The 16,026-nt window shown below is 47.1% G+C and overlaps 1 protein-coding gene across 4 annotated transcripts in view; it reads left to right on the top strand.

Moving 5' to 3' along the window:
* The window catches only part of LOC146180285 (constitutive coactivator of PPAR-gamma-like protein 1 homolog), a 105,702-nt gene that overhangs the window by 83,116 nt on the left and 6,560 nt on the right, over positions 1–16,026 (top strand). For all 4 annotated transcript variants that reach the window (XM_084579497.1, XM_084579496.1, XM_084579499.1 and 1 more), the window contains 2 exons: positions 13,361–13,436; positions 15,637–15,743. In XM_084579497.1, the coding sequence (XP_084435623.1) occupies positions 13,361–13,436; positions 15,637–15,743 (183 nt within the window). The remainder of the gene's footprint in view (positions 1–13,360; positions 13,437–15,636; positions 15,744–16,026) is intronic.

The following is a 16,026-nucleotide window of genomic DNA, read 5'->3' as shown; positions in this document are numbered from 1 at the left end:
CAAAACCATCCATTGCTGCACTTAAATTTCTCGTGCCCAAGTTGTAGAGCTAGGTCGTTGGCCTTCTCTCGCAGTAGCGTTCCATTGACGGGAAGGTGGGCAGCGTTTGCTTTCTGCAGCCAGCGAAGCAGAGCAGCAGAGCAGCTTCCACATCTTGATACGTGGGAGCCCGCACTCATGACCGCTTCGAAGAATAGGTCTTGCCGTAAGCCTCCAGTATTTTTGACTTGTTGCTCAATATTGTGGACAACGTCGAGAGGGGCACGCCATGCCTTTTGGCCAACTCGGTCTTCGAACAAGCGCTCTTGCCTGCTTCCTGGATCAAGCAGAACTTCTGCTGCAGCGTTAAAGTCTTGTACTTTGGCATTTCTGCACTGCTACGGTCACAAAGCTAGCACTTCTGCACAGTCCCGCCCAAAAAAACTGCACAGTAGCCGACCCCTAACCACAGCGCACAACACAAAGAAATGGCGCAGGCGAGACCGGCGCGGCGGTGGTGGTAGCGTACTTGCAGCGTCGGAGGCACGGGGGAAGAGTGGGCGAAGCACACCAAGGGATGGAGTGGGGGCGAGGTCACGTGATAAAAACCGGTATGCCCGCTGTGTTGCAGTGAAGCACGTCTTCTCATCTGCAGGCGCGTGTTTCGGCGGTGCGCGAGGCGCACTGTGGACCGATTTTTGTGCAGAGAGTGCTCCGGCTGGGGCGCTTCGCCTATAAATCATCACCATTACTATGTGGCTTTGCCTCGCGGCTCCGTAGGGCCATGTTTCGCCGGGTTTGCGGCGAAACATGGATCAGGCATTGCCGCATAGCAGTCCAAATTTTCGAATTAACCGGGCTGGCGCAGGCCGCCTGTTCGAATTATCCGGCCAAATTTACATTGGAAAATACGGGACCGCAGAAAACCTTCGAATTATCCAGGATTTCGAATTAACCGAGTTCGAATTATCGAGGTTGTACTGTATGAGTAATCGATTAGATATACTTGCCAACTACTGCTTGCAGAACTATAATCGGACTGCTTGCTGGCTACCCTTTGCAGAACTAATCAGGCTATATTTTCTCCCCCAGGAAAACTATACCAAGGTTGATATTACACGTGACATACTTTCAAGGGAACTTAACTATTTTTCCCTTTGGGAACTCTTGTCGCAGTTCGCTGACTTTGCAAAGAGTGAAGCCTCAAAAGCAGATGAAATTTAATTATTTCAAGTGTGAGCTTTCTGGTCCCGCTAAAATTTTTGAACTTCCGCACTTTACAGGAAGGTTGCAAAATCTGAATTGCGAAGGCGTCGGACCACCCGAGTCAAATTTTTCGGTGAATTGCTACCTATACCTTTGAGCCTATGGTCCAGTTTTTGTTCTTGGTGAGAAACCGAGCAACCTCTCAATCGCACAATGTTAAGAGCTGCATATCCCGCCATATATTGTAAACTAAACATTTTGACGTTATAAGGATGATCTAGCGGAAGCGAATTATAAGCGCACACTATAGCCTCTGCGTCCTTTATTTTTACTGTGTTCTTGTTAAGTGGCTGTGGCCCTCGCACTCGCACAGCCGAGCGTGGACACCGTGGTCTCCGACTGAAAGACAGCCTACAGAAGCTTCTGCTGGGGCAGGGTAATCTCCTCTGTGGCCCGAACCATTCTATCCAAGTGCAAGCCTCCGGGAAGAGCCATAGAGCTTGTGTGGGTCCCGGCTCACTCGCAGGTAGCAGGCAATACCATCGCAGACTACCATGCCCGAGAAATGTCAACCAGGGGTGAGCACGAGCCGGAAGAGCTACTGCCTCCGGTTACAAACTTTCAGAATACAGTAAACGTCACTTAATCGAAGTATTCAGTTGTGCGAACTTTATTAATTTCCCCCGCCGAAGCTCCATTAAACGCTATGCAAACGCCCTTCATTTTAATGAAATTCAATTGTTGTTCATTTCAGTTCTACGAACATTTTCTATAACATCATCCTTTGTTTCCCACGTTATACTGAGTGCACGTTTTACTGAATATTTTGAGAAACATATTTTATTAGCGCGTGACGAAAGCTGACCGTCATTTAGCTCTAAGCTCAACTGGCTATCTAAACAAGCTTGTATCCAGCGGAATCACAGCTATCCTTGCATGCTTAATTGGATCCACAGGATCCATAGCCACAACTTCAGCCCTACAAAGCTTCTTAGCTCCAAGAAAGGCATACGTATACATGCTGGTTAATTGTGATCTGCGGAAGGAATGATCTGGTTGGAGGAAATGAATGCCTCTACTGCCCAGCAGACCGCTGCGCCTGACGAGGTTCACGGGAGCTTGCACACAGTGACTGAGGCCAAGACCACAGCAGTCCTAAGTTCAGAAGTGCTGCAAAATTTCGGTTCAGCGAACTTTCACTTTAACAAACATTTTCCTAAGGTCCCTGGAAATTCGTTTAAGTGAAGTTTCACTGTATTACCCGAATGTACCGAGAGGAAAGGTGCAGACTGCCAGAACCGCACCTCAAACTCACCAGGCAACAACAGACGATCCTGCGTCGAGCGCAGATGGGATTGCTTGCGCATCTCGTACCGATGAATCGCATGTACCCTGCGGAACAAGATATGCTCTGTCCTTTTCGCAAAAAAGAAAAGGGCACCCTGCCGCACGTTTTGGCAGAATGCGCAAAACTCAAGACCCTTCTCCCCTTCCAGCCAATACCACTAATCCCCAACCCCTTGAGCAATGGGAGACCTTGTTATCCAGCCCTGCCCTATTGATTCAGCTCGCACTGACGGACAGGGGCCAGGAGCTGCTGGGAACATATGGGTCCTGTAACTAGGGAACCACCCCGTCTGGTGCCTGCATGCACCACCGAATTATTTCGGGCCTAATAAATGTTGATTCCTCCTTTTACGCCCCTTCCTCTCTATTACCCGGTCTTCGTTCGCAGCAGTATGCACTACGCATGCGCGGACACCCGGTCTTCGTTCGCAGCAGCATGCACTACGCATGCGCGGACAAGCCAGCTCGGTCTGTAGCAGACGCTTTCTCCCGTTCGTGTTGTGAACGCTTTGCACGCGTCTCGCGTTGTCGTGCCAAACGTGCGTAGCTATGGCAGCTGTGGACGCTAAGAAGCGTCAGTTTTTCGGGAGTTGTTCATCCTTCCGTCGTGCTGAACGTGTGGCGTGGCGTATGCTATGGCGGCTACAGATGTTAAGCAGCAATTTTTATCTTTTATTTTACGAGTCATCCTTGCTTGTGCCGAACGTGTGGCGCAGCGTAAGCGATGGCGGCTGCGGACGTTAAGAAGTGGCAGATTAGTTTTTTACCATTTGTTCATTCTTGCATCTATGAATCAACGAAAGCACGCGGTTAGATGCGATCATGACACCAAGAAATGAGCTCTGGATGAGACCACCGAAACGGAGTGACGCGCGCCATCGACATGCAAGTGAAAACATTCGCGATTTCTGCAGTAGCAACACACAAACCTTGTTTTGAGCTACCGCGGTGGCTCGGACGGCTAGAGGGACGCAGTTCCAACAAGTTTGAAATTTTTCGCTCTGTCGCTGCCGCTCGTCGCTGAGATCGCTTGCATGTGAGCGAGCTGGCCTTTACGCATTTTTTTTTTCTTCAAATTCTCGGGTGCGAAAGTGGAGGGTAGGTTCATTATGCGAGTGGGTTGATTACGCGGCAAATACGGTGTCGTTTTTTCGCATCGTAAGTGCCGTCACGAGCCAGTTTCTGTATATCGAACCATTTCGCGATCCCCTTCGAGTTCGATATATCCGGGTTCGACTGTATCTGTCTATTTCGTGATCCCCTTCGAGTTCAATATATCCGGGTTCGACTTTATACGCCTAAAGTATTATTGGCCTAAGCTCACTGCAGTGGTCAAGCGCTATATCAAAACTTGCCGGGAGTGCCAACGTCGAAAGACGACGCCTAAGCCTGCCGGACTACTACAACCTATTGATCCGCCACAAGTCCCGTTCCAACAAGTATGCATGGATTTACTCGGCCCATTTCCGGAGTCCTTGCCTGGTAACCGGTATGTTGGGGTCGCTACCGACTACCTCAGCCGATACTGTGAAACGGAAGCTCTTCCCCGCGGAACTGTTGCTGAAATTGCGACCCTTTTTTTATGCAGAGAATTGTACTTCGTCACGGTGCACCCGCAGTCGTTATAACTGACAGGTGGAACGGCTTTCACGTCGGCGCTTACCAGGAGGTTATGCGACTCAGTGGCACAAGTCACCAGAGAACAATCGCTTATCACCCGCAAACAAATGGACTCACCGAACGTCTTAAGACAATCGTTGGCATGATTTCAATGTATGTTGACGAGGACCATCGAAACTGGGACACAGTACTTTCCTATGTCACCTTTGCATATAATACTGCGCCGCAAGAAACGACGCACTTCACTCAGTTTCATTTAGTCCACGGCCGTAAAGCCATGACTATGCTCGACGCAATGCTGCTTCCTGATAGCGTTAATCCCGCAGTCATGGATGCTGATGAATTCTGGGTCGGCTTGAGGTGTGACGGGCGCTGGCTGGCCAAAACTGGGAAGGGCATCGACAACCTCCTGCGTGATGGTGTGTCGGATAGAAGGGGTAAGCAGCTGGGCTGTAGATGACGGGCGTGGGCCAGACAAAAGCCCAAGCTGTCGAGAGACCTCATCTCGAACAAAGTCTTTTATGTGAGTTAAAAGGTCGCTGCTCACATCCAGGCCAGAGATGGCCGCAGCAGGTGCGTGAGGGCGACGAGTGCAGAGACGTTGCTTGAGCAGCTCGTCGAAACTTTGGCAAAGACTATATACTGAGGCCACTGTGGTGGGGCTCTTTGCCCACAGCATGTGAAATGCATCGACATCAATTCCCTTCATTGTGTTTTATCTTTTTAGCCTCATCCATAGATGGGTCGACACGCTTGCACAAATCCACGACGTCTTCAATGTAAATAGTGAAGGTTTCCCCTTCATGCTGAACTCGTACGCGCAGTGCTTCTTCAGCGCTTAGTTTCCGCACTGTGGGACGACCGAAAACGTCCATGAACTTCGCCTTGAAGTTGGCCCAAGTTGGCATGTCGGCCTCATGATTTCGGTACCATAGGTTAGCAACGTCACTAAGGTAGAAGATGACGTTGTTGATCTTCATGCGGTCATCCCAGTTGTTATGACGACTCACTCTCTCGTACGAGGCCAGTCAATCTTAAACGTCCTGGTCGCTCTGCCCGCTGAAAACTGCGGGGTCTTGCTGCCGAATGGCACTGGAGCATGCGATGGACTGCGAAGGGGCTGCCACTGGCTGTTGGCCTACCTCGTTTGTCGCCATGGGTATCGTATGGCTGCGGAGCTCCACGGTGATCGTGTAAGAGTCTACCCCGTACCTCCACCAAATGAAGAGGGGTTTATTTTGGGTTATTCGGAGGACTGGAGACGGCGACCGGTGACACACGACGATCGTAGAGTAAGGCACAATCTCGTCCGAACAAGACAGTCCAAGCTTCGAGTGCGCGCGCCAGCTGATCGGCCAGGAACTCAGCCATCTTCGTTGTCGTTTGCGTGGGCGCTGAATCTTCTTCTTCCTTACAGAAGTAATATTTATATTTTAACAAAGCATTTAACTCGTACTCATGTGTTACTGGAAGTATATTGAGGCAGGAAAATAACTCTCTTGTGTGAGCGTCATAAGCAACACCTGCTATGTGACAGATTGCTTTTTCTTTTTTGGTAGAAGTAAGAGCTTATGCAAGTTCATGCACGAAGTGGACCCCCAGACTAGATTACGATATTTGACGTGAGGAGTAAAAAGAGCATTAATTAGAAGCAGTTTGATCCTGGCTGGAAGTACCACTCTAAATCTGCTAAGTATCTCAAATCATCATCATCATCAGCCTGACTATACCCACTGCAGTGCGAAGGCCTCTCCCATATTTCCCCAATTAACCCGGTTCTGTGCTAGCTTCATCCACTTGACCCCTGCGAACTTCTTTACCTCATCTGCCCACCTAATTTTCTGCCGCCCTCTGCTACGCTTTCCTTCCCGTAGAATCCAGTTTGTTACCCTTAGCAACCATCGGTTATCCTCTCTTCGCAGTATCCCACAGGCCCTAGCCAAGCACTTCACGACATGCTCTATATGCCTATCCCATGTCAAGTTTTCGTTGAATAATACCCCCAACGTTCTCACTTCCTCTGTTATCTCTATTCTCTCAGTGCCCATGTAGAGGTTAAGAGCAGAAATGGCGAGAATTGGGCCTAGTTGGTTATTCATATTGGTTTCACCGCGCTAACACTTTGGACGACAGAAAAGACAAACACCACGGAGCGCGAACTAACAACTGGTTTTAATGGATGAAACGGAAGACATTTTATACACAAAACGTGATCGTCATCAAACAAACATAAGCAACGAGGAAACATGAGGAAACAATCATCGCAGGGAACAAAGGCATACAGCTAGATACACTCATCGCGATAATCTAGGCAAATCAACTTCTTTCGCAGACAACGACAGTGATACGTCGCTGATACACATATCGGCCCCGACGGATTTTATTTCAAACGCTTCTGTGATCTCTCTTTTGGTTTTATTATCAGAATGCGAAATAACAGCGGTTTTTTCAAATTGAGGCTTACATTTGCAGTGCTGGCAATGCGTAGCCAGCTTCCCTGGATGCACGATTGATTTGCAATTGTTAGCATGCTCATTTAGCCTTTTGTTTATGCACCGACCCGTTTGGCCGACATACTTCAATCCGCATGAGAGGGGGATGGAATAAACCACGCCTGTATCGCATTCGACGTGTTTCCTCTCATGGTTGGTGGTGCAACGTAGTTTGGGTGTTTCATCGAGTCTGTTTATTTTTGCGCACAACCCCGATAGCTTTTTGGGTGCCGTGAACACCACAGGAACTTCGTGCCTGCCTGCAATCTTTTTTAGACCGTGCGATACTCCGTGTACATACGGGATGACGATCGGACGCGTGATCTTCTTGGAACCTTCAGGATCATTTTTTTTTCTTTATTTTTTTGCGGTCAATGTTTTTAGGATTTTTTCTGAAATCGAGGCCAGGAGAATATCAGGGTACCCGCTATCTTTTAACCTTGCAACCTGTTGGATAATTCCTTGCTCTACCTTATGCACGCATGACTTCCTGATGCTCTGAATTATACATGTATTAGCGATGGACCGTTTGATTAATTTTGAGTGTCCGGAATCATACCTTAAAATCGCCTTCTCTCCTTTTGTCTTGTAAAGCCAACACGTGTGCTCTAGGCCCTTATGAATTTCGAGGTCCAGAAACCTAATCACCGATTGTTCGGGCAGTTCAAACGAGAATTTCATGGGGGAATTGCGAGTGGGGGAAAGATCCAATTTTTGACACCCAATGGGGAGTAGTAGCATTATGCGAGTAAATATGGTAAGAAGCCAGTTAATTATCAGTTGGCATCTTCAGGGCCATGTCATCTCCAGGAACTGATAAAGACCCTCATATAATAAAAATATGAGGGTCAGGTGCAGCGGTGGCATAGGGTGCAGCAGTGGCGTAGCCGTAGAACATCCGCCTCGCATGCAAGAGGACCGGGGCTCAAGTCCCGGTGCCACGCAATTCTCCACCATATTGTTACCGGGAAACTATTAAAAATTAAATTAATATTAAATTAAAAAGAAAAAATTTTGTGTGTCGATGGAATTGCATAAACAGGATTGGGGTGCGACCTGATGCCGGTGACACCTCCGGCAACACACTCCCTCACCAGAACAGGAATTGGCCACCCTGGTTTAGTAATTGGCCGCAACCTGCTATGATAAGCTCCATAAAACCCCCGGCCCTCAGTCACCAGCGGCTGCGGAACAACTGACCACGGCGGCGGTCAGACCTGTGCCGCAGCAGGGGGTGCTAAGAACTTCTGGCTCCGCTGGACAGGCCACCATTGGAAACTGACCCTGGCAACATTTAACGTTACAACTCTAGCTAGTGAAGCTAGTTTAGCAGTGCTGTTAGAGGAACTAGAGGGTATGAAATGGGATGTCATAGGGCTTAGTGAGGTTAGGAGGCCAAATGAGTCATATACTGTACTGAAGGATGGGCATGTACTGTGTTATCGAGGCTTACCAGAGAGGCAACAACTAGGAGTAGGTTTCCTTGTCAATAAGTATATGGCGGATAATATAGATGAATTCTATAGTATTAATGAGAGGGTTGCAGGCATCGTAATTAAGCTTAATAAGCGGTATAAACTGAAGATTGTACAGGCCTATGCACCTACATGTAGTTATGATGACCAGGCAGTTGAAAGCTTCTACGAAAATGGCTTCTACGAAAATGTAGAATCGGCAATGCAAAAAGTAAAGACGCAATATACTGTACTAATGGGCAACATCAATGCCAAGGGAGGGGAAAAGCAGGCAGGAGACCAGGCAGTAGGTGACTATGGCATTGGTTCTAGGAATAGCAGGGGGGAGTAACTAGTTCAGTTTGCAGAGCGCAATAACTTAAGAATCATGAATACCTTCTTCAGCAAACGGAAGAACCGGAAGAACCGGAAATGTACATGCAAAAGTCCTAACGGGGAGACTAAAAATGAAATAGACTTTATAATGTGTTTAACCATCGCCATTGTGGGGGATATCGTGCTAGAAAAACTGGCCACCCTGTATACGCAGTGCCTGGTGTTATCGACGGTACCGGAACCATGGAAGAATGCAAACATTATCCTCATTCATAAGAAAGGGGACTCTAAGGACCTTAAAAATTACAGACCAATCAGCCTACTGTCTGTTACGTATAAGGTATTTACTAAGGTAATCGCTAATAGAATCAGAACAACCTTAGACGGCAGTCAAGCAAAAGATCAAGCAGGTTTTCGGAAACGGTACTCTACTATCGATCATATCCATACCATCAATCAGGCGATAGAAAAATGCTCAGAATATAACCAGCCCTTATACATAGCATTCATTGATTACGAAGAAGCATTTGACTCAGTTGAAACATCGGCGGTGATGCAGGCATTGCGAAATCAGGGGGTAGACGAGCCGTATGTGAAAGTGCTGGAAGATATATATAGTGGCTGCACAGCAACCATAGTTCTGCATAAAGAAAGTAACAAAATTCCCATAAAGAAAGGTGTTAGGCAAGGAGACACAATCTCCCCAGTACTATTCACAGCTTCTTTAGAGGAAGTATTCAGAGACTTGGAATGGGAGCAGTTAGGGATAAGGGTAGATGGAGAATACTTCAGTAATCTGCGATTTTCTGATGACATTGCCTTGCTAAGCAACTCGGGGGATGAACTGCAAATAATGATTGATGACCTAGACAGGAAAAGTAGAAAGGTAGGCTTGAAAATCAGTATGCAGAAGACTAAGGTAATGTTCAACAGCCTCGGGAAGGAACAGCAGTTTACATTAGGTAGTGAAGTACTGGAAGTAGTAGGCGAATATGTCTACTTAGGACAGGTAGTAACCGCAGATCTGGACCATGAAAAGGAAATAACAAGAAGAATAAGATTGGGATGGAGCGCATTTGGCAAGCACTCGCAGAATATGACTAGCAGCTTACCGGTATCGCTCAAGAGGAAAGTATACAACAGTTCCATCTTACCTGTACTCACCTATGGGGCTGAAACGTGGAGGCTAACCAAAAGAGTTCTACTTAAGTTGAGGACAACCCAGAGGGCTATGGAACGAAAAATGGTAGGGGTAACATTAAGAGATAGGAAGCGCGCAGACTGGGAACGAGAAATAACTCAAGTTATTGACATTCTAGTGGAAATTTAGAAGAAATGGGCATGGGCAGGACATGTAGGGCCAAGAGAGGATAACCGATGGTCGCTTAGGGTAATAAACTGGATTCCAAGGGAAGGAAAGCCTAGCAGGGGGCGGCAGAAAGTTAGGTGGGCGGATGAGGTTAAGAAGTTCGCAGGGGTCAAGTGGATGCAGCTAACACAGAACCGGGTTAAGTGGAGAAATATGGGAGAGGCCTTCGCCCTGCAGTGGGTATAGTCAGGCTGATGATGATAGTAAAGATTCTTGTCAGTCCGAGTGACTTTACTTTAAAGAGGTTTAACTATTTCAAATTATCCGAATTTCGAAACAGCGGTTGAATTAACAAGATTTCATATTCAGCTTCAAAGTTCTTTTGTGGCAACACCACAACTCTGCAAGCTAACCCAAGGCTTGCCTCTGTCATGTTGGTTTTTTTGTATTTCTAACATTGCCGCCTTCATTTTTTGGGCCCTCTCTTTGGTGGGCACAACAACACTGTTCCGACTGCAATGTGTTTGGTTTTGCATGTGGGGCTTGTGTGTTCATCACGATACGCATAGAAGGGCAGCTATCAAAGGCCTATGTGTGTGGTCGATATATATTACTGCGCGCAATGCATGCTTGCTGACATGTAGAGTGGTGCTGTCACACCGATATTTCAGAGCACATGCGAAACCAACGATGCCTACTTCCAACAGCTTAATTTCCTGAATTCTCGAGCTTCCTTCAAAATGGTTGGAAGTTCCTCAATACAGTCGCCGACTGATTTTTCGGACTCCAAAAATTCAGACATGCTGGATTATTCGGACTGCTTCGCGGCACCGTCACCCTTCCCATAGGCCGCAATGCATAACAAATACCGAAATTTCGGACACTTCGCAACCTCTCATTTGATTTTTCGGACCCTACTCGAGCCAACTCGATTGACAGCAGCTACCGACGCTGACTGAAGCATGAAGCGCCATTTCTGTTTTGGAATGAGCCTCCGTACCGTTTCAAGAGGTGGCGGTAGGAGCGGAGTCTGCTCATCATCATCGTTTTGTGTGTTCCGGCACAGTGGCTAGTTTCAGTCTCGCCCATCCAAATCCAGGTCAAATCCAGTTGCCGCTGGCCCGGTCGTCTCTTCTTTCTCCCTTGTGACAGCGTGCGGTGTAGTTATAGTGTGCAGCGTTCATTCTACTTGTTAACGTAGAAAGACGGGCTAGTTGGTCTTGATAAGTAGAGTGCATATTTTGGCAGCGTAAAATTAAAGACAGGACTAAAGGAGAAAGACAAGGGACAAACGCTGAACTTCAACTGATAGTTTAATGGACGTAACATCAATATATACAAAAATTTTTTCAACGCCATCACTTGAGCGCATGCTCAAGTGATGGCGTTGAAAAAATTGTATTGTGTTGTGTACGCCTAGCAGTGAGACCAACGAAGCACACGGGAATGGCGTCAACATCGGGGCAGTCAGCGCCGAGGGAATTCAGCTAAGAAGCGCGGCAAATACGCAACGATGACAATGGCGAAGAAGATCGCCGTGATCCATCAAGTGCAGAATGGCCGCCTGCAGAGCGAAGTTGCCCGGGAGTTCTGCATCTCGAAGCAGACTGTGTCAGACTATATTAAAAACAAAATGAAGGTTTTGAACGAATAATTAAAGTCTTGTTCAGTGCTGGAAAGAAAAAATTTCGGAGAGGGCAGCTACTCGAAGCTCGAAGAAGCGCTCCACATGTGGCTGTGTGCGACAGTTGCAAAAAGGATCCCAGTGTCGGGCGATCTTCTGAAACAAAAGGCGGAGGCCCTCACACTGCGAATGAACATCGAAGGCTTTAAGTTTAGCGATGGCTGGCTTCGTAACTTTAAGAAGAGGTACGACCTCACTTTCAAAATGTGCAGCGAGAGTAGTGCCGTGGACCAGACTTTTGTAACAAATTACCGCTCCGACAGACTGGAGTCGCTTTTGGACCTATTTTCGCCTGATGATGTCTTCAATTGGAATGGAACAGGCCTTTTTTATAAGATGTTACCCGAGAAGACACTGTCCGTGTCTGGCGACCCACGCCACGGCGGAAGGCATAGCAAAGACCGGGTCACAGTGATGGTTGGCAGCAACATGTCGGGAAACGAAAAGCTCCCGATTCTTGTGATTGGGAAATCAAAGAGCCCGAGGTGCTTCAAGGGGGTAAAAACATTGCGCGTGTGGTATGAAGCCAACTCGAAAGCTTGGATTACGCAGCATCTTTTCGCTGCCTATGTACGCTAGTTGACTGGAAATTCAAGGCCCAAAATCGCAAGGTGTTACTCTTTGTGGACAATTGCGGTGCACATGGCCATATTGATGACCTCGAGTCCATTCAGTTGGAATTCCTGCCACAAAACACAACGAGCGTCCTTCAACCCATGGACCTGGGTGTGATTAAAAATTTGAAGGTGCTATACAGAGCACGCTTGCTGAGCCGCATGGTTCTGTGCATTGACGCCGGCAAGCACTATGCTGTAACTCTGCTGTCGGCAATCAGCACACTTGCTGACGCCTGGAAGGCAGTGACTGCAGCCACAATCCGAAACTGCTTTCGGCATGCTGGATTTGTTGGAGTTGGTGAAGCGGATGCCGCGGCCCAGGATCTCCCGTTCGACATGCTTCCCACAGATGGCGAACATGTGCTGCAAGACTTGCGCAGTGGCGGCAGGGTGATCCCAGACGCAGTCACCTTTGAGAACTTTTCAAATGCCGACAGTGCAGCACTCACATGCGCGGAGCTGGACAATGACGAGATAATTAGTCAGGTGTTTGCTGTCCCGCCTGACGACGAATCTGAGTCAGAGGACAACGCACCACCTGTTCCGCTGCCGTCGCACGCGGACCTTGTGAATGCGGTGACGATGCTTGCAGCTGCCTACAGTGACAGCACGACCCTTTCTGAGATTCAAGCCGATCTGATTGCTCGCAAACGGAGGAGCATCCAGCAGCATATTCACGATTTTTTTCAGCCAATTGCGGGGCCTGAATAAGTGCATAGGGCGTGCCAGTGCATAGAAATAAAGTTTTATTTTATTTTTTTTTTTTTTTTTTCTGATTTTGTTTTTTCAGACTCCTCTTTATTCAGATTTTTCGGCGGTCCCCGTGAGGTCTGAATAATCGGTCGGTGACTGTACTGCAACTCACTTCGAAGCCTCCAAATGTTAATCTAATGCCACAATATTTGCTCAGATATTTGACTTTGAATATTCGCTAGACCTTGTTTAACATTGTAAAGCATTCGTGCGTCCCAATCAAGTTTCAAGTAACGCTGCATTAGCCAATAGCAGCCCACAGAGATTTCATCAATCACCACAACGCCTTTTATATCTGGAGTTCACAATACACACACTCAAGTGAAATAGTGTTGGGGAACTTAGAAGAATCATAATATTGGGGACAGTCTGCTGTGTGAAGGTTTCACAAATCCAGGTTTAACTATTTTCAGCCGTGTGCATATTGCCCTTCCTGCATCTATTGTAAAAGCAGGCATGCGACTTGCTTGCACTGCTCCTTCCCACTGTTTTTGGTGAGAAAATCAGTACTGGAAGGGCAACCTTCTGTGGGTTCTTGCAAGTGTCATTGGCTGTGCCTGCAGATACGGCTTGGGTCGTGGTCTGATGGCTCGTCGCCCCATGGCTTTCAACCGGCGGCCAGGAGCACCTTTCAACCAGGTGAGGTCATACTCTGTAGAGGGAGTGCCATTTGGTAATCATTGTAGCAGTTCTGATGTAGGAGCTCTCGTGGTAAATCTGGGGTGGCAGCCAGAAACAGTGGGTGCATCCGATTTTCCAGTCCCGGACTACTTGCTGACAGGAAGTAGCATGGTGGTCACATGACCTTGCCGGCTCCCTCCAACATTTCCCTTTAGCAGATGATTCCAACCGGAACTCTGTTCTCTCGTGCAGGCGCCACACACACGCTTATCTTTTGGCGTACATGTAGTACTGAAAATAAATAGCAAAGGCATGAATCAGTCAGTGCTTTTTGCAAATGGAGCGGGACATGCCAAGCATTTTACAGATCTCGGTTTTTATCTTCGTTGCTGCTCCTCACTGCACTCGAAATCAGACGAAAGCATTTGCAAAAGCATTTACAACAAGCGTTAGCTGATCCAGCACCTTTCAGACCTGCGTGCTGAATTGAATAGGTTAAGAAACAGGTGAAGAACCTCTGACAGTATAAAGAAACAATCCATGCTCGAGGCTCTAGACGCTTCCGTGTGTAGCGTGAATTTAACATAAGAAAGGAGAGATTCAAGAATCTTACAGCTGCTTAAAGGCCAGCTACAGAGCTTGTCATTTTTTAACGCACAATGTCATCTGCAAGAACACGGAAAATACTCTGAATGCGCTTGGAGTCTAACCCAAGATGGCCGCCGGTCCGGAAGCTGTACTGATCGGCAGAGCTTCTGGGTTGGCCAAGGAACGTTGAACGCTGGACACCTGTCAGCAATTACTACAGGACAGCCTGGGACTGAAAATCGAACATACCCAGTATGTGAGTACAGTTTTAGGGGCAAACGTTTTGTGGATTATTAAGGGAATGTAGTTTTGGCCTGTTCATAATACAGTAAAATCTCGTTAATTCGAACTTCACGGCAAACTTGGCAGAGGGCCAGCGCTTGTCTGGTTGTGCAAGCCTCGTTTTCAGTATGTTCGCTTTATTATGCCGTAGGCGATTTGGGGCGGGCGTAGTATACTGCCAAGCACGATAGCTACGAACACCTTTTGAAGTGGACCGTGCTAAAAGCCGGTGTCATGACCGTGGCCGACCGCGTGCTCTAGTTGAGTGCCAATGGATAAAAGGGTGGACGACTCACACAAAATAAAATTCAAAATATATCTCGCATAACCCATAGCTCCATTACGAAGTCATAGCCTTTTTCCTTTATATCTTTATTTTTTATACTAAATTCTGTGCTAATCGCCCCCCCCCCCCCCCCCCCTTTTTTCTTCTTTAGTGCTCATTTCATGTGCATAGTCACAGTTCTGATATGCCAGTTATCTAGATGTTAGGGATTTTAACTCCTTTGTTTGAAAGAACAATAAAAAAATATTCGTTGGAAAGCTGCTATTTACGTGCAGCTAAATAGTATACAGTACAAGGAATATAATTAATGTGGGAACTATTTTTACAGAGCCAAGACTCGTTATTTTACAGCTTGTTGAAGGTCAGTGTAAGGAGGACTGGTCGGCCCTGATGAGCAGTTTAAATTATGGTGTATGAAAAAAAAAATTGCCAAGTACAGGACGAGGAACCTGCTTCCAGCGTAGCAGCATGCTTTAACAAAAATTACTCCTTTATGTTCTCTAGATGCAAAGATATCCTCTTGCAAGCTAGCAGTCAATAATTTGCGTGTTGAGTAAGTAAGAAAAATGGGTTCAATTTATTCATTTCACTTGTGTCTTATGAAGAGTAATGAATGACTATGGGAATGAATGAATTCATAGATATGCTGTAGATTCTGATGTCATTTTGAAAAAGCTTTTTTGAATTTCGAGTCCTGGAGAGTCCTGTCTAGCCTTATTCTTTTTTTTTTTGATCACTTCAAAGAATGTTTTGTTGGGCTGGTTGATGACAGTTCATCGTAAGTTCAAGACTCGAAAACACACACAGACACGAGAAAGCTAATGGGACCGTACGTTTGTCACTTGAGCACTTCATTAGAGGTACAGGCCTGATTAGTGCTGCAGCCCAATGCTCTCCTATTTTTCCTTGCTTGTCGTGAAGGCAGCTGCTTGTACATCTGCCTTGTTGGCTGTGTTTGGGCAGCACTGTAATTAGTGTCAGCACTAATCAGGCTTGCCATGAGTTGCAGCTATTAGTCATGTGGCTGGACCGTATAGTGTGACTGTCTTTTGTGTGGTGCAGCTGAACCGACGCGGCAGTAAAAAGAAGCCAACCAAGCTGGCCAAGGAGGAGCCCACACCCAAGCTTGTTGGCAAGGGCCGTGGGTGCACTATTGAGACAGACGACAAGTGAGTCTCTTCCTGTGCTGATACCTTCCATCTGCAAAAAGAGTAGCATAGGGAAGGCCATCCTCATCAAAAATGCCAGCTGGAGCAGTGCTGCCTCAGTGTGTCTTAATGGAGGACGCGGGGATCAAATCGCGAGAATTTTGCAAAACATCAAATTTTAGAAAGATCAGTTCCGGACTCTACAAGGCCTTTTCAACCACACCGCAAAAATAAAACGGCCTTCAAATGAGCCCATAAATTGTTTTTGTGACCGCTGATTGCAAAAAAGCTGGCCGAAATGTCC

This window comes from Amblyomma maculatum, chromosome 9 (genome assembly GCF_055883805.1).
Source record: "Amblyomma maculatum isolate TAMU_Amacu chromosome 9, ASM5588380v1, whole genome shotgun sequence".
Taxonomy (NCBI): domain Eukaryota; kingdom Metazoa; phylum Arthropoda; class Arachnida; order Ixodida; family Ixodidae; genus Amblyomma; species Amblyomma maculatum.
This window is presented reverse-complemented; position numbering and strand designations above follow the sequence as displayed.